General features: G+C 38.6%; 1 protein-coding gene and 1 long non-coding RNA gene across 15 annotated transcripts in view; both read left to right on the top strand.

Moving 5' to 3' along the window:
* LOC149036546 (uncharacterized) overlaps positions 1-3432 on the top strand; it is a 45047-nt gene extending 41615 nt beyond the window's left edge. For all 14 annotated transcript variants that reach the window (XR_016181655.1, XR_016181654.1, XR_016181653.1 and 11 more), the window contains one exon: positions 2058-3432. This is a non-coding gene — a long non-coding RNA (uncharacterized LOC149036546). The remainder of the gene's footprint in view (positions 1-2057) is intronic.
* A 2413-nt stretch (positions 3433-5845) lies between these two features.
* LOC149036545 (uncharacterized) lies at positions 5846-19077 on the top strand. Its single transcript, XM_089189447.1, has 4 exons — positions 5846-6263; positions 14213-14752; positions 14866-18391; positions 18575-19077. Exons 2-4 carry the CDS (start codon positions 14248-14250, stop codon positions 18639-18641), a joined length of 4098 nt encoding a protein of 1365 aa, XP_089045573.1. The 5' UTR covers positions 5846-6263; positions 14213-14247; the 3' UTR covers positions 18642-19077.
* The last annotated feature ends 241 nt before the right edge of the window (positions 19078-19318 follow it).

Here is a 19318-nt window from a genome sequence, read left to right as displayed (position 1 = left end):
ACTTCACATTAAGTCACACAATGTGTAACAATTTCACAAATTAATTGTTGGCTTTTTCTCAAGACATGAGCCTGGAACACCTGTGGTCACACAACAAAGTTTCTGTCCCTTTTCTTGACACACACAAGTCACTAAGAGTTATTTCGAATCAGAAATTTAAATTGTTGATATTCAATCTGAAAAAGGATCTAGTTGAGACCTATCAAATGAGAGCAAAAATTACATGAAAATTTGTATTTATGTGAAAGGTTTGAGTATGTATGATTTACATGTTGAAAAACATTGACATAAACACTAGTGTTAACACAAAATGTGATACACAATTTTTTAAATAACAGCCAAGAATACAAGTTCAGTGGTAATTAACCCTTTGACCCCAAAGAGTGACTGGCATCTAATTTCTCCTTACACTGTCATCCATAAATCGCACATTAAACCTTTAACTCCTAAGATCTCATTAGTAATTCTCATTACTGTCTGTCATACAGTGCTTATGATGTTAGTTTGGAGAATTTGGTATTGGATCAACCTATAATCCCCTAATTGATATTTTTCTTAATTCTCATCACTTGTCTGCTTGATATTGTATTTAAATTTTTAAGGAGAAATTCTGTCTTGGTCATTCATGGGAGTCAAAGGGTTATGGTTATGAGAATAAAGGAAATGATCACCAACTATTAATACATGTAAGCTCTTGATCAAAAAACAAATTCTCCTTATTAGAATCTTAGGACATCTACTTGTATCAAGAGAACAGTATGGAGAATATACATACTGATGTTAGGGTGTAAAAGATTAAAGAAACCAAAATATCAATTATACGGCATTAGATTGATTATCCAACCAATTATCATTTTTATTGAAACAATTCACCCAGTGCATTCAATGTCACTTTAATCCTTTAACTCCCAAGATTGCATAAATAATTCTCCCATACAGTTCTTGTGATGTTAGCTTGGAGAATTTGGTATTGGATCAGCTTATAATCCCCTAACTGATATTTTTCTTTATTCTCATCACTGGTCTGCTTGATATTGTATTGATATTAGCGGAGCTCGCAGAGCGTAGCCCCATAATTATACAAAATAGTAGTAGCCCATCAAGCCGAAAAAATTTGGATGTACGACCATACGACCGTACGACCGTACGACCTTACAAGGTGCTACTTTTAACATGCGTGGTCAACTGTACCGCGGGCACGCCAACGCCACGGCTTTGTTCAGTAGTCCAGTGGTCAGTGCACTGGGCTCCGAGTCGGACGACCCAGGTACTAGTCCTAGCCGGGGCAAGGTGTTGTGCCCCTTGAGACGTGCGGAAAAAAAAGTGCGAGCTCCGCTTTTAGGCTTGATTAATTCTATATATTGTAAGGAGAAATTCTGTCTTGGTCACTCATTGAAGTTAAAGGGTTAAAGAAGAATCATGCCTTGATGTGCTTCAGAATGTTTGTTTGGTGATTACATTGATAATCACTGCTTTCTTGAATTAGCGGACTGTTCAATTTTGCGAGAAAGACAGATCTTATTTGGTAACTTTTACAGCTGAATACTAGTCAACATTCCTGTGAGCTTATCCATTGCTCTTTCCCCACACTGTCTCAGGTTCTTTTAGGAGCCTTCCACTGCTCTGTTCCATTCAACTGACTTCTTCACTTGATGTTTAATCTCTGTCTGCTTCAAATATCAAGGTGTATCAACAACTTGTCAGGCCTGACATTTTCATATGGGATCTTTCACATTAAAACTTGTATAAAATAAATACTTAAAAAAGTGAAGAACTATACGAAATCTAGCATCCAATTTTGCAATTTCAATTCCATTTCAATTTCCAAAAACTAGCCCTTTAACATACAAATTTCACCGCAACATCACAGTAAAATACCGGTATCAACATAGAATTGACTCTTAAACTTAAACTTATTCTAAACCCTCCCGATCTGCCAAATTTATTTTGTATCAATCATGAAGTCTGATTATGTTTAACTGCACCAGAAAAATCAATCTTTAATAAGCTATCAGCTTTTTCCTCTATTTGTAAAACCTATTTACTTTGTCTTTCAGCAACAAATGTTGGCCCATGGCTTCACATGAAGATAAATACAAAAATAATGTTGGCCCATCGCAGCCATTCACGTACCAGTTCACTAGAAGTTGACTTATCAAGTTGAACATAATGTACAAAACATAAAAGGAAATTTAATGCACATGAGTATTCAGTGTTTGGCCGAAGTGACTCTACACCTTTGTTTGTTTGTTTAAGCAAAAAAATATGTGTAGGTGGAATAGGTATAACCCCCAGTCTGAAAAAATTGCCAAATCTTTTGCACACTGCCAAATTTTTTGCCAATCTTGAAAGAACAGGTGTCAACCAAAACAAAAGAAATCAACACAACAAAGAAAAAACCGTTCCTGCGCAGTACTGATTCGCACGAGATCTCTTGTCATAGCATAGCTTCACAAAAGCCCATACAATGATTGGTCAAATTGCTCAATTCCATTTGTCCGTGTGTGGCACGCTGACATCAGAGTTTGTTCTTCTTCACAAAACGAAAGATTTTTGAAACTCTCGATGTTTGAAACCCTCAAGAAGCTAGAATCGCACTTGGCTGTTGCCTTGTGTGACTCTTACGCTTCTTTGGGCTTAGCAACCTCCCACACGTATCTATAATTCAACAGTTGCAAACTGTAAGCTAACCATTTCTTAATTGTTAAATCTTTTGAATATTACTCTTATGTGACCGTCGCAAATTTCGAAAATGCGAAAATTTTTTAACTTTTGACACGAAAAAAGTTGTCAAATATTTTACTTTATTCATGTATACCATTTAATTTACGGTACATTATAATTAAAAATGATTTCATCAAATAATAGATAGAAGGTTCATTTTGGAAACCATGGCCTTTTTCTGTGTAAAATGATTTCGAGTTGACAACAATAGTAACTCTTCAAGCCTTTGTGCTGTGATTAATACATACATCCCGGTGTGACCAAAACATCACACCTAATGACAAAACTATTGAAAAACCTTAGCTAAGCAAAATTACCTTTTCCCCTTGCGATGAACAATTGTCGTAAAAATCATAATTCCATTGTTCCCTTGTTTTATATCCCATTCGCCAGCAATCTTAAAAGCAATTCCCAAATGGAAATTCATCATCTGGCTTTTCCTCTTTTTCTTATTTTATTTATTTTTTCTTTTTCTTTTGGGTCTTAATATTAGCAGGCAAGTCAAGAATTTAAAGAAAGCGACTAAACTTTTGAGTTTGTAAAACGTGTTTCGACTGAAACTTCTGTCATCTTTAGTTAATTGCTGTACAAAGCGTTGAAAGTTGATTTATATAGTAAGTAGAACAATGCTAATGAAGGTGAATAGTGACAACAAGAAGAGAGGTAAAGCACGAAAGTGTGAGAATTAAAAAGATAGTTTTAGATTTACATGGTGTAATTGTTGATTTAAAGATGGTTGTTCTCTTTGAATATGAAAAGCCTCTTTTATCTGAAGCTGAAAACCGGTAGAGGCGTGATCTAAAACATGGAAGTTATCTGCTGAACATAAAGCGCGACAGTGCGGAGAACCTTTCAAATGCCTGAAAATGTGAGAGGCCCTGTCACTGACTAAGTGCTCTCTAACACGCGTGGAAAAATGCAATTTGATATCCAAGTCATTGCAATAGCGCTTAATAAAATGGCAGGTCTTTTTTTGAGTGATAGCAGAGAAGTGGCCTATGTAAGGTAGGTTAAAGACATCTCCCTTAGCAACAACCTTTTTACTAGGAGACTAATGTTTACCAATACTCCCCTAGCAACAAACCGGTTTAGCACTGCCAATTGTCTTGTCAGGTGACACACTTTTGCCAATTTACTTCCATGTAAATTGCTTTCAGCGTCTCATACCCTAATCTGAACTTCGTCTACTTTGAATGTGAAACCTCGTGTAACCTCTTCAGTTCTATTTAGACAGTGCGCTCGTCCCAATTTCAACCCGGACACAACCGACTGGCACCAGCGACCAGTCGTAAGAAGTGACCAACCACCTGTTACAGATACAAATCAAGTGCTTTCCTCACCCAGGAAAAAAGCCTCCCACAAAATGCTTCAACTTCATCAGCAGCTCAACAAAATTGTTGAAATGCTTGCCATACAGCAAAAAAGAGTTCTCTTACTTAATCTCAAGTCTTTGTTTTCGATGGTGACCGTCTCAAGTATGAACCCTTTCAAACAACTTTCGGGTTCCATGTTTCGCGAGAAGTCCACGCCTCACGAGAAGGCCACGCGCATTCAAAGATACAATAGTGTAGTTTCTAACTTAGTTTTCTTTCACTTGTGAAAGCAGCATTTCATGGTACAAAACAGATGTCAAAACGGTGCAACAGAAGCTCTTGATTTTAAGGTGAAAATGATGATAGTAATAGTTTAATTGACCACTCCCCCAGTGAGATTTTATTGCCATTGTAAACAAACGAGGAACCAAATATGGTGTTAGGATGGACGGCTTGGATCCAAGAATACCAGATTTCACCTCCAGCACCCAAACCCAAGGGTCCGAACCATGACTTAAAGATGTGAAAATGGTAAGAGTGTTTGTGAAAAATTTTTTAGTGTCCATTATACACTTATCAATCGGAAGCTTCAATGCCCCCTTCCCTGGACAACCCACGGGCATTTGACCGTCATCTGTACCCAGGGGGTAGAGGATTTGAATCGGAAGTGCCAAGTCTTTCAAGGAGACTACAAGTGTTAAATCTTAAAATACGGAGGTGCTTTAGGCAAGTAGTTCACTTTGCTAAGCAAATGGCTCAGAAGAAAAGCTCCATAACGTCTAGGTGTTAAAGCTTCCCCAATGTGTACAAAGTCACAATTGCTGAATTTCCCTTTTGCAAAAAAAAAAAAAAAAACAACTGAGCGGGCCATCTGCACACAGTTTTGGTCCGGTGGAGGGGGGCAATAATTTGAACAAACAAATCTTTAAAATGTCATATGTGCAGGGGTGGGGGGAAGTTGAAGCTTTGAAGTTACTAATGCGTTAGTCTGACTCAGTCCAAGTCCTCTGTCAAGTGTGGTAATTTCTTAGACAACAATTCTCTGAATTTCCTGGAAAGAACAGATAAGTAAAACTTGGATTGATAATTGAAACTTTTTATTAAAGGAATAAAACGACAATTCCATAAGAAATACCAGGTTTGAAAGTAAAAATATGTTTTATCTTTTCATAGTCATCAAACTAATCGTATTGAAGCATCAACAACGCAACGCTCTTTTTCCTCCTTCTTGTTCCTCACTGGGGAGGGGATAGAAGCCAAACCCCAGATCAAAAATTGGTACATTTTTCTCCAATTCCGATATTTATCACTTATACTTGAAATTACTTTGTGAGTATTTGGGAAAACTTTGAGTTTGAAATGTTTTCAAATTGCGCCGGCAAATATTAAAAGTGTGACATCCGAACAAGCCGTGTTTACATATTCTCATCTAAACTAACTAGTTGACGTATGAGAGCGTGCGAACTATCTCAATTATTTTCCAACCATCATTAGTTACGAAGTGCGACGTGCCAAACCGAAATACAGTCACTCGGTTTTTTTAGTAGTTTTGTCTTCGATCATGCAAATCACACCCGCTAGAAAATGAAAAGTTCAAGAAGACAATGGGTCCATTATCACGCAAAGATAGCTCAGCGTTAAAAAAAAGAGACTTAGGTTGTACTGTGATCGATCTTGTGATGAGAATCAAACCTTTCAAAGGAGCAATCACTAAAGCCTGACATTCCTTATTAAAAAAAAAGACTAACACTTTTCATTTTTCATGTTCAATTACATCATGACTGATAAAAAGTGTGACGTACAAAATCGAAATACTGTGTACTTATTGTTTGAGTGGTAGGGTCGGAAGGAAAAATATTTGGCTCGGGGTCATGACCTACGGATCGAGCGCAGCGAGGTGCTTTCTTCATGACCCCGAACTAAATATTTTCCCCGCTGGTCCCACCAAATTCGGTCAATAGGCATTTTATCATATGACCACCAACTGTTGAAAATTTCAACCTAAATGGGACGCGATAGACGGGCATAGAGGCACACAAAAAATTTGCAATTTAAAATTTTTCTTTTTTATTTCGATTAGTCCAGAGGGGGGAAGGGAATAACCTAAACACACGTGATCTGGATACCTAAAACACTGTGACAGCGGAAGTTCGGAAGTTTGGGAAAAGTAATTCGTTATTTTTGTTGTTTCATTTAGAAAGCATCAGCTCCACTGTCAACATATTGGTAAGTGCGATTGAAAATCTTTCCTAGTCACTCGGTTTTTATCAGCTTTAGTTATTTAGTAACTGTATAGAGGTATGGCTCTTATGGCAAAGCCCAGTACCTACTTTTTTGATCTTTCTGTTTGCAATATGTCGCGTTTCGAGCGTTAGCCCTTCGTTAAAGCGGTTGATGGCGCGATTGAATCGTCACCACGGCGAAATAATTGGTTTTACGGCGACTTTTTCTAATCTTTGTGGCTTTATACCGTATAATTTATCCTCATTAACTAAAATAAGGTTATTAAGTATCGTTCAATTTGAGAAATTGATGATCATAAAACTGGACTGTCCCACGCTGATATAGGAAATTCGTAGTGCTTCATTACGTGGTTTTCCGGTGGGTACGATCTGCACTAGCTATTAACTTGACACTTTTTAGGAGGGTTAAACGATCGACTCAGCGATTGCGGTAGACTCCAATTGAATTTCCGTTTTCTACTTGACCACAAACGTTTCATGGTCGAGACACCATTCACTAAAATTTTTAGATACTAGTGGCGGGTTCTGCGGTACACATTTTTCTAAACGCCGTAATCTTTTTTTTTTTTTTTTATTTGTCTGTTTAAGCGCCAGAGTTTCGCATAAGAAGATAAATTATGATGCTGCGCGCTCATGAAGAGAGATGTTTTAATTTTCTTAGAGAAACTAATACTTTCTTAAATTCACTGTTATTGCATACATAGTATAAACTTACTTTTGCGTTGAACGGATGCTTCATATCCTTACCGTAAAATTGCTTTCTTCAAACCGTAATGGTTTCATACAATATATTTCAACCTTATTATAACTAAGATTGTTCAGCATTGTTTAGTTTGAGAAACCAATGGTTTCCATAATCGCGTGATCAAAAACTAAAATCAATCCACTCAGTGTGACTCGGTGTTAACTTACCAAAGTTGAACATGTTATAAACAGAGGATAGACGGGCATACGAGCACAAGGTCGTCTAGCGGCTGGTTCTACGGTACATATTTTTCTAAACGCCGTAATCCCTTTTTTTGTCTGTTTAAGCGCTAGAGTCTCGCATAAGAAGATAAGTCATGACGCTGCGCGCTCACGAAGAGAGATGTTTTTATTTTCTGAGAGAAACTAGGACTTTCTAAAATTCAATGTTGCTGCATACATAGTATAGACGTACATTTGTGTTGATCGGATGCTTCATGTCACCACCGTTAAATGACTTTCTTAGAATAGTTAACCCTGTAACTCCCAGAAGTGATTAACATGAAATATCCCCATATAATATCCATAGATTATCCAGCAAAGGGCAAATGAGAATACCCAAACTTATCGGGTAGAAGTTGTTATCTTGATCTAGTACCAAATTACTCTAACTTATTTGCCAAGAATTGTGTAAAAGCTGAAGGGGAGAATTAACAATCAGATCTTGGGAGTTGAAGGGTTAAGGTTATATATATAATATTTCAACCATATTGTAACTAAGATTGTTCAACATTGTTTAGTTTGAGAAACTGATGGTTTCCATAATCACGTGATCAAAAACTAAAATCAATCTTATATTAAGACATATTTGTCATGTAGAATGTCTTTTACTGATGTTAGCAGAGGCGGCCCAAGCTCACATCTCGAGAAAAAGCAAACGATTAATTCATGAAAGCGTCACGCGTTGTGTAACTCGGTGTTAACTCACAAGAGTTGAACACGTCATAGAGAATTGTATGGGGAACGAAATATGGTCGATTTGAAGTTGTAAAAGTGTGACGTGCAAAACCGAAATAGCTTCATTGCGGAGCAAACTGCTGATCGGTTTTCCATATCAGTTCATGAAAAGTTGATTATCGCTCACAGATAGCTCACCGTTTCGAGAAAGAAGCTTTGGTTCTTATAACAAAATTTCAATTTTCGAAATGGATCAATTCCATCATTGGTTGTAAAAGTGTGACGTACGAAACCGAAATTCATTCGTTTGAGATGGAACACTTAAATCTTCTGAGTAAATGTTGATTCGCCCTCCAGATCCCCCTCTCATTAATTCTCCATTAGTGTTCGAATTCCGTTTTGAGTTTTCGAAAGTCGCATGAAAACTGGGGAGTTATACTCTCGCTATCTTCTGCAAGATTAGAGATATATTTCTAATTTGTATTAACATTTCGAGAAATGAGAATCATTAGTTCACGTCTTGTACATAATGAATCACTTTAGGAAAAAAAACATACCATTTTGATCTTTTTCTCGATCGTATTTGAAAATTGATCAGTTCCTATTCTCAGTAATTTTGTTAAATACTTTTGATCACAGTTTTTATTTTTCCTAATCACAAATTGGCAGTAACAGTGTTGATAGACGGTCTTAAGGTCTTAATATAGGTTAACCGTGAGCCGTAAAACGGCCAAAAAAATTAGCCGTTAGGCGTAAAAATTGACAAATTTTAACCGTTATTGGCAAAAGAGTTAAGGTGGTACAACCCTCAAAAAATCAACATTTTTTCATATGTTGTTTTACAAAAAGTTATCTATGTCACCTGAAATGACACATGGAGACAACTATATTTTTGCAGTTTTTGACTTGATATTTTATTATTGCTGCTGAGAATTAGCAAATGATGCCTCCCAGTAGGCACCCGAACAAGAACAGTCATATCTCTTAAACATTAGATTAAAAATTCACAAAATTTTTAGACAATGATCTTCACATGCACCTGCATGCAATGAACTACCAAAACACCTCTCAGTCATATAGAATGGAAAATATTAAAGAAAACACAACAACTTTCAGGAATTGATGAGATAAGCAATCTCATTTTGGTCATTTAACAACAAAAGATGCACCTAAGTACATGTTTCTAGTTCATTGCATGCAAAAATATACAGAGATCTCTCACTCCAAAAATGAGAAGAATTGAATAAAACCCTGGAAAGTTATCTTTGTTAGAGTGTCGGTAGTTTCACAAAATTCAAAATTGAGAGAAAACTGGTTTAAAGTTTCTAAACTGATTTTTTCAAGACTTAAACACAGTTTCCATGAATTAAACTGTTCAAAACTGACCAAGGCCATAGCTGACACCTTCAGTTTGCTTATTATGATCATCTTTTCGTTTTTTAAGGCCCCTAATCACTTTGTATCCCTTCTTGATAGTAGCTTTGCTTTTATGTTGTGCAATATTAACTCTAAGCTGGTCTTGGAGTCTGAAACCCATCCTTGGTATATTTGCCAGGAGGAATACCAAGGGCTTGGAAAAGCTTAATTATACTAATTGAACCAATATTAAAATAAGAAACAGCATCATAAAGTCCTAATTCCAATGTCTCTCTTCCAACATAAATTTCTTTTGGAATCCTTTGCCATGTAAGCATCTTGCCATGTAAGCACTTCAGCAGCAAGTTGTTCTCACTAAGTCGAATATATTCTGGCTTTAGCTTGGCAATAACAGGTAAAGAAAGGCCAGGTCCATGCTTAAAGAGATTTTTATGGTTGGCTTTGTCCTTTTGATACTTGCACCAACTTGCATTACCTGTTGGGCAGAGGTCATGAAGTGGGCATGCCTCACTTGAGGCACAATGCATGAGGCTAGCATGGATAGCTTTCTTCACTCCAGCCAAATTTCCAACATTGGACCTTGTGGCAATGCCATAATAGTTCTGCAGTTTATCAATTAGATTGTCTGTGAGTTTCCCTTTGCCTCCAAGGCCTGGATTGTCACGCTTTAATTTGCGAAGTGCAGTTCCAATCCTCTTCTGCACGTGACTGATGCATTCTTTCTTTTCCACTAAAATTCCAGCATCTTGATAAATATTCTTTATCCTGGAAAAACTCTTGCTGTCCCCATCCCCATAAAATTCAGTGTACCTGAGATTGTGCAGCTCAACAGACCTTTGATATAGTTGATTGAAGCTTTCGATACGAAGCCGAAGATTCCTTCGCTTCGCTTTGATCATGTGAAATGCCATCTGTGGATTCACGTATCCCACTCGAAGTGCTTTCGACAGCAATCGACTCTTCTTCGTTAATTCTTGAACTATTTGTAAAGCGATTTCAATAAAATTTACGCTTCTTACGTCTCTGAGACAAAAATTTCGCCATTTTGATGATTGAAGCTCTCTCACTTGCGAAAATTCCAAACTAAATGATTGATAATAACGGCCGTTCACCGAAACATATCAAAACGAGGCTGAAAGTCATTGTTAGGCCCCAGTCTCCCAATAGATTACTCAAGATGCAATCAGTTTGCTTTGGCCTGGGTGGAAATCGCACTTTCAGGCCCTAAAAGGACGCATTTAAAAATACGTTTCCATGGCAACGGAACAACAGTGCCTTAGAAATTGCATTTTATTACTATTTTATTACAAATTATTCGCAAAAAGACATTTGGGACGATTAAACAAAAGCCTTTAGAGGTGAAATCAAATGAGAAAAAAATGGACTCATTTTCAACAAAAATTGCGTTTTTTTTTGTATCGTACCACCTTAACCGTAAAAAACAATCCTGGCGACAACAATGGAAAGATATTAACCATTAGCCGTAAGAGCCATACCAACACCCCTTTGCGACCCTCTTGATACTTAGAGGGGGCATCCAAGGGGTTCATTGGGAGATTCCCCCCCCCCCCCCCACCCTCCCTCATCCCACAATTCATGCTAATGAAACATTCTGGCCGGTATGCCCTCAAATTAAAATTTGACGCGGCTAAAACCTCCACCTCTCCCGTTTAAAAAATGTTCCAAACGCCTCAGATTCTAATAAATAGAACATAATCTTTGAAGTATCTATAGTGTCAGTTGCATACGAAGGCAAAAAATTACGGTAAGAACCTTTTTATTGTCAGTTATTTACCACTGATCTAAGACGTCATATACTTCTAGAGGGTCTCAATGGGGTTAACCGATAGCCATGAAACGGCCACAAAAAATCTAACCATTACGCGTACAAATTGTCAAATTTTAACCTTTATTCGTAAAAAAAATTAAACCCCAAAAAAAATTTATGGTAGCAAATCATGGAATGAGCTGTTAAACATTTCTGGCAACAACTTATGGAATGATGTTAACCGTTACTCGTAAAATGGCCAAAATTTTAACCGTTAGCCGTAAAAGCCATCACCCCATTGAAACCCTCCTTTTATTACAGTGAGCCCATAATTCTCAAATGCGACTTGTTTCGCTTTGGCCGTGTAGCCTTGGAAAATGAAATTTCCACTAATTTCCAAAAATCAGGTAAAGTTGACATCAATACTAAATTAAACGGGATGCAAACTTGTCAATTGTTTGTTATTTTTCAAAGACAAGGAAGAACCTAAGCCATATATAATTTTTATCATTCAAATCATCGCTTGGTGTTAATGCCCTCTGGTTGCAAGTTTTTTGCGATTGTCTGAGGAAAAGAGGAAACAAAAAGGTTGAACAGCGCGAATTGCCGTTGGGAGTTTTCAGGAAAGTCCCTTCCGGATGCACGGATCTTACAACGTAACTGTAGTGAAGTCCATTTCCCCCACCTCTCTCTCCTTCTCAAAAGAAATATGAATAACTATTAAGTATAACTATTGATTATTACTGAAAATCAAGCTACCTCCTCATTTACTTGTTGCCATATTTCAGTCATTGGATTAACGCTTTTAAAGGTAAGACCAGTGATGTGGTTATGTTCGAGCAAATTACCGATCCACTCCGTCCGTTTTCTTTTTTTTTTTTTTTTTATCTATTATATCAGTTACTATTTTTGTCTTCGATCATGTAAATCACACCCGCAAGAAAATGAAAAGTTCATGTGTACAATGGATCAGTTTTCACGCACAGATAGCTTACTGTTTAAAGACAGAAGCTAGCTTTCGTTGTCGCTCAATCTTATCGATCTCGTGATGCAAATCCTAACGAACTAAAAGGGATGAACACTGAAGCCTGACGTTTTCGGATAAACAAATTAAGATGTGTCATTTTTGGATGCTCAAATCCATCATTAGTTAGAAAGTGTGACGTGCCAAACCAAAATACAGTAACTATTTTTTTTTAGTATTTTTGGCTTTGATCATGCAAATCACACCCGCTAGAAAATGAAAAGTTCATAATGAGTCCATTATCACACAAAGATAGCTTAGCGTTAAAAAAGAAACTTAGAATCGATCTTGTGATGAAAATCAAACCTTTCAAAGGGGTAAACACTGAAGCCTGACATTTCCTATTAAAAAAAGAATAACGCCTTTCATTTTCCACGTTCAATTACATCGTGTGTGATAAAAGTTGACGTACAAAACCGAAATACCGTGTGTAGCGCAGCTACTCTACTGAATATTATGGAGAACGAGTTGTCACAGGAAGAAAAATTATGAAATAACATAATGAACATCACTTGACGATATGCGTGCTCAAGGAATTGGCTGAACTAATAGAAATTTTATTGTCCTTTACAATGAATTTCCGGTGACCAAATAGACATTAACACCAACATAACTGTAAGGGGGTAGATTAAGGGTAATTCGGCCAAATCTTGCGGGCTTTTCTTTTTATCAGAAGTTTAGTGACATCACCTTGGAAAGGTAAATGCAATCGACGTTAGGGCTTCGTTTTTAGGGACATTCGTCTGATAAATGCGCTCATTGCTTTTAAAATGAACAATCTTTGCAAACGTTGCCATATTGCCGAATGTCAATAACTTACAACTGTGATCATCTCGGTAATGAACCAAAAGAACGGTGTTTCAACAAAATCGATCGAAGGAATTTCCAGTACAAACATTTTGGACGGTACATTATTTAAACTGTCGAATAGTTCTCGAGAAAACTAGAGCAATTTTCTCATTAATCATTCTTGTATTATTCATGAATAAGAAATAAAATACAGTGATTCTTAGGGTCTGCATTGCACATACGTTTTGACAGCCGGTTTAATAAAATCAATAAACTAAGAATGGGGAAACTAGAACTTATATTGTAGACTATTCCTTTCTGATTCCTTTCTGATTCCTTTCTGATTTCTTTTGATTTCCATGGATTTTTCATTAGCTGAATTTGCATTTTATTCTTGTCGTTTTTGTTTGCTTTTAATCAAAGCGAATAATGCCTCAAAAATAAAGCCGTGGCGTTGGCGTGCCCGCGGTACAGTTGACCACGCATGTTAAAAGAAGCACCTTGTACGGTCGTACATCCAAATTTTTTCGGCTTGATGGGCTACTACTATTTTGCATAATTTTGGGGCTGCGCTCTGCGAGCTCCGCTACTATTTACGACAGTGACCCAGTGAATTAAGTCTAGTTTCTACGGTTCGCTTACCTGCGAGTTAACAAAGTTGATGTACTTCAACACGGAAGCTGAGTCAGTTCAGTAGTAAACTTGGTCTGCTGTCATTTCCAATTCTTCTCCAATAATTCTGGAGAGCCTTACGCAGATAACACTGACTGTCAGTTCCAATATTGGAATTGAAATTTCATGTATGGGACTTGCTTCTTCCATGACAAATGCACAGTGAACTTGGTTAATGACATTTTTCAAACGGAAGTAAACGACGGCTGAAATTCATTATCATGGCCAATTTACATTGTCAACTCAGTTGGTAAAGCCAAATAGTTTTTTAATAACCCACCAACGTTTCTTCAAAAACTTACCCCGTTGTTTATAGAAACTATACATGTGGAAAGTTCTAATTGCAAAAGTTAAGATAAAGTCTGTCAGTTTTTTTTATCTTTGTCCAATGACTTTAAAGTCATGTAATGTTCTGCAAAAATCCCAAATTGAGGAAAATGAAAGGTGACCAACCGACTTCTTCACTTTTTTTTTTGTTTGTTTTTAAGTGGATATTGTAAATTCTAACACCTTCAGCTTGTTACAAATAGTTTCCGGGTGTAATCGACCCAGCCCGTTTTTGTAACTTAACATGTGTGTTCCTGTTTGAAGTGACTCGTTATTAATGAAGACTACCGACCATTTAGTATTGTTACTAAAAATAATGTTTCCCTGTTAACAGCTGAGGATTGCAATGGAAACCTAACAGCAGAAGCCATGACACCTTTCATGAGCATCGCCTTATTTGTTGCCCTGTTCTTGCTCAACTCAGATCGCATTCAGAAAGCCATTGAGATATGCAGCGAATGTTTGATTTTGCTAAATGGCACCGATCAAAACAGCAAAGACCAATTTGATTCAGCACTGCTACAATTTTACAGCGACATCTATATCGTTCTTTTCAGCGCTTATCGTCATATCTCTGACTACATAAGTGCGGAAAGATACGGAAGGAAACTGTTTTACTTATACACAGGGTATGGATTTATGCTTTATAAACTTGGCGAAAGCCTAAAAGCAAAGGAATATTTTGAGAGGGCCTTTGCCATAACAACCAAAATTGGCGACAGAGGAGGGGAAGCATCATGTTATGGAAACCTAGGTGCTGTGTTTCAGTCCGTTGGCCAATACGACAAGGCTGAAGAGTATCTCCAAAAAGCGCTTGTCATCACAACTGAAATTGGCGACAGAGGAGGGGAAGCATCATGTTATGGAAACCTAGGTGCTGTGTTTACGTCGCTTGGCCAATACGACAAGGCTGAAGAGTATCTCCAAAAAGCGCTTGTCATCACAACTGAAATTGGCGAGTGGAAGCAACATGTTATGGAAACCTAGGTGCTGTGTTTCGGTCCGTTGGCCAATACGACAAGGCTGAAGAGTATCTCCAAAAAGCGCTTGTCATCACAACTGAAATTGGCGACAGAGGAGGGGAAGCATCATGTTATGAAAAGCTAGGACCTGTGTTTACGTCGCTTGGCCAATACGACAAGGCTGAAGAGTATCTCCAAAAAGCGCTTGTCATCACAACTGAAATTGGCGACAGAGGAGGGGAAGCATCATGTTATGGAGGCCTAGGTACTGTGTTTACGTCGCTTGGCCAATACGACAAGGCTGAAGAGTATCTCCAAAAAGCGCTTGTCATCAGAACTGAAATTGGCGACAGAGGAGGAGAGGCAACTGACTACGGAAACCTAGGTACTGTGTTTAATTCGCTTGGGCAATACGACAAGGCTGAAGAGTATCACCAAAAAGCGCTTGTCATCAAAACTGAAATTGGCGACAGAGGAGGGGAAGCATCATGTTATGGAAGCCTAGGTACTGTGTTTACGTCGCTTGGCCAATACGACAAGGCTGAAGAGTATCTCCAAAAAGCGCTTGTCATCACAACTGAAATTGGCGACAGAGGAGGAGAGGCAACTGACTACGGAAACCTAGGTACTGTGTTTAATTCGCTTGGGCAATACGACAAGGCTGAAGAGTATCACCAAAAAGCGCTTGTCATCAGAACTGAAATTGGCGACAGAGGAGGAGAGGCAACTGACTACGGAAACCTAGGTACTGTGTTTACGTCGCTTGGCCAATACGACAAGGCTGAAGAGTATCTCCAAAAAGCGCTTGTCATCGCAGCTGAAATTGGCGACAGAGAAGGGGAAGCATCATGTTATGTAAACCTAGGTACTGTGTTTACGTCGCTTTGCCAATACGACAGGGCTGAAGAGTATCTCCAAAAAGCGCTTGTCATCACAACTGAAATCGGCGACAGAAGAGTGGAAGCAACATGTTATGGAAACCTAGGTGCTGTGTTTCGGTCCGTTGGCCAATACGACAAGGCTGAAGAGTATCTCCAAAAAGCGCTTGTCATCAGAACTGAAATTGGCGACAGAGGAGGAGAGGCAACTGACTACGGAAACCTAGGTACTGTGTTTAATTCGCTTGGGCAATACGACAAGGCTGAAGAGTATCACCAAAAAGCGCTTGTCATCAGAACTGAAATTGGCGACAGAGGAGGAGAGGCAACTGACTACGGAAACCTAGGTACTGTGTTTACGTCGCTTGGCCAATACGACAAGGCTGAAGAGTATCTCCAAAAAGCGCTTGTCATCGCAGCTGAAATTGGCGACAGAGAAGGGGAAGCATCATGTTATGTAAACCTAGGTACTGTGTTTACGTCGCTTTGCCAATACGACAGGGCTGAAGAGTATCTCCAAAAAGCGCTTGTCATCACAACTGAAATCGGCGACAGAAGAGTGGAAGCAACATGTTATGGAAACCTAGGTGCTGTGTTTCGGTCCGTTGGCCAATACGACAAGGCTGAAGAGTATCTCCAAAAAGCGCTTGTCATCAGAAATGAAATTGGCGACAGAAGAGGGGAAGCATCATGTTATGGAAACCTAGGTACTGTGTTTGAGTCGCTTGGCCAAAACGACAAGGCTGAAGAGTATCACCAAAAAGCACTTGTCATCACAACTGAAATTGGCGATAGAAGAGGGGAAGCATCATGTTATGGAAACCTAGGTGCTGTGTTTACGTCGCTTGGCCAATATGACAAGGCTGAAGAGTATCTCCAAAAAGCGCTTGTCATCACAACTGAAATTGGCGACAGAGAAGGAGAGGCAACATGTTATGGAAACCTAGGTGCTGTGTTTCGGTCCGTTGGCCAATACGACAAGGCTAAAGAGTATCTCCAAAAAGCGCTTGTCATCAAAGCTGAAATTGGCGACAGAAGAGAGGAAGCAGCAGCTCTTGGACACCTTGGAATTGTGTTAAGTACTGTTGGTGATTTTGAAGCTTCGGAAGTATGCTTGGAGAAAGCTTTATTCATATCCAGAGATATTGGAGATGGAAGAATTGAGTTCGAGATCCTTCTAGGTTACGCCGCTTTGTATTTATGTCAATATAAAATCAAAGACTCCCTGTCGTGTCTTCATCTGTGCATTGAAAAGTATGAGGAGCTAAGATATTTCTTGGGCGCCAATGATCAGTTCAAAACATCATTTCTGGAGCACAGAGGAATATTTCCCTACAAGGTGCTTTGTACTTTGTTTTGTGACACCGGAAAAGCTCGTGATGCTCTTTATGTTGAGGAGTTGGGTCGAGCTAGAGGCCTATCAGACTTAATGGCAGAGAAGTACTCGGTTGAAACGCACATCTCTGCTAATCCACAATCTTGGTTTGGCATTGAGAACATTTTAAGAAAGAAAAATAACTGCACTTGTCTATACATTTCTTATTTTAAGAATCGTCTGCATTTGTGGATCTTAAAATCAAGTGGAGTCCTTCACTATAGAAGAGTATCACCAGGGGAGAATCTAGTTCAGGCTGGGTTGCCCAAAGATTTGTCTTTGAGTCAATTTTTGAATGATAATTTCCGGAGTCTTGGTATTTTGCCCGCTAAAGATTGTGAAGATCGGTCTTTAAATACGATTAAATTGCAACCTCTTTCCCCCGCGCAAAAGAGCTCAGCAAGATTGCGACTCGTGGAGGAGAACGAGGACAAGGACGAGAAAGTGATTTCAAGTCTATATTTGTGTTACAAAGTGTTCATTGCCCCCGTTTATGATTTGCTTGATGAGCCTGAAGTCATTATTGTTCCTGACCGCAGGTTGTACAAAGTTCCCTTTGCTGCCCTGAGTGAAAGGGAAGGAGCCGAATACTTGTCAGAGACTCATAAGATCCGTATCATTCCTTCGTTGACAACACTCAAGAACATTCAAGATAGTCCAGAGGACTATCACAGCAACTCTGGTGCCTTAGTAATAGGCAATCCCAAGGTTAATTGGCTGCAACCATTGCCATCTGCAAGAAAGGAAGCAGAGATGGTCGGACGACTGGTGGGTGTTCCGCCTCTAGTTGAAGAGAAAGCAACGAAGCGGGCGGTACTTGAGCGGATAAGTTCAGTGAGCTTGATACATTTTGCTGCCCATGGTAACGCGGAGAGAGGAGAAATTGCACTCTCTCCCATTCCTACTCCCAACAGTCAAAACGCTATCCCACCGAAGGAAGCTTACATGTTGACGATGGCTGATGTCTCACGAGTGAAAGTCAGAGCTAAACTGGTGGTACTTAGCTGCTGTCACAGTGGAAGTGGAGAGATAAGAGCCGAAGGAGTTATAGGAATTGCCCGTGCGTTCTTAGGATCTGGTGCTCGCTCGGTATTGGTTGCGCTGTGGGCCATTCCAGACTCAGCAACAGAGAAGCTGATGAGTCGGTTCTACGAACACCTCATTGAAGGAGAAAGTGCCAGTGAATCCCTTCATCAGGCCATGAAGTGGATGAGAAAAAACGGCTTGAACCAAATTTCTGAGTGGGCTTCGTTTACGCTGATTGGAGATGATGTGAGACTCGAGTTTGACAAGCAGAGGTAAGACTCCGTGAGAACAGGTATTTCATAAATAAGACTTACTGGTCGTTGACTGGATGGGGATCCTCTCTACCAATGAGATACAAGTAATAGCCAATTATTTATATATGTTGTTGCTTGGTGTAATTGTGTTTGCTTTATATGTTAATTGACCAATTTTTTATTTCAATTTTTTTCTTGCAGGAAAAAAGACCCCGATAGAGTAAATAATGACAAGTACTCGAAGGGAACGGAGTTAAAAGACTTTTAGATGGATAAATTATTAGAAATAAGTAGAGAAAATACTCTATCCGGTACTTCATCGACATAAAAAAAAAGAGCTATCCCAGGTTAGGGGAGATTTATTCCAATTTTTGGTGCTTTCTTTACTAATATTCTCAGGAGGAGGTAATGGTTATGTACTCAAAAATTTGTTGTTTTTCACGCAAAAATTATATTCTGATATAATAAGCACGAAACAATGTTGACCTACTTAAGCCTTTTGAGTAAAACGCATTCAGTAAAGTAGTAGACAGTAGTTTAAGACAGTAGTTTAAGTATTAAACAAACCACAATCGGGTTTAATTTTGGTATTTTCAAGCCTTTTGTAAGGAGTCGTGCCGATAGGTTGTCATTAAATGTGTGTCATTTTTTTTGCCTTTTGTTTATCACTGGGATTAAATGTGCGACATTTTGCTTTTGTTTAATCAAGGCTTTTGTTTGTGAGCGTGGTCGCGTGTGCGACAATTCTGCTTTTATTAATTAACGGTAAAATAAAATCAATACGCGACCTTTTCGCTTTTTTGTAAGTTTATGAAAGAATTTACAATGAACTTGACCGATCTTTACTTCCCAAACAACGATGCACCTTATAACCGAGAATTTTTAGCAATATTTTCAGTTTGAAAACATGCAGTGATGAAGTTGCCGATCGCGAATTGGGGGTGC

Source organism: Pocillopora damicornis, chromosome 12 (genome assembly GCF_964200805.1).
Source record: "Pocillopora damicornis chromosome 12, jaPocDami1.2, whole genome shotgun sequence".
Lineage (NCBI taxonomy): Eukaryota > Metazoa > Cnidaria > Anthozoa > Scleractinia > Pocilloporidae > Pocillopora > Pocillopora damicornis.
The sequence above is the reverse complement of the archived record's forward strand: the minus strand, read 5'-3'. Positions and strand labels throughout refer to the sequence as shown.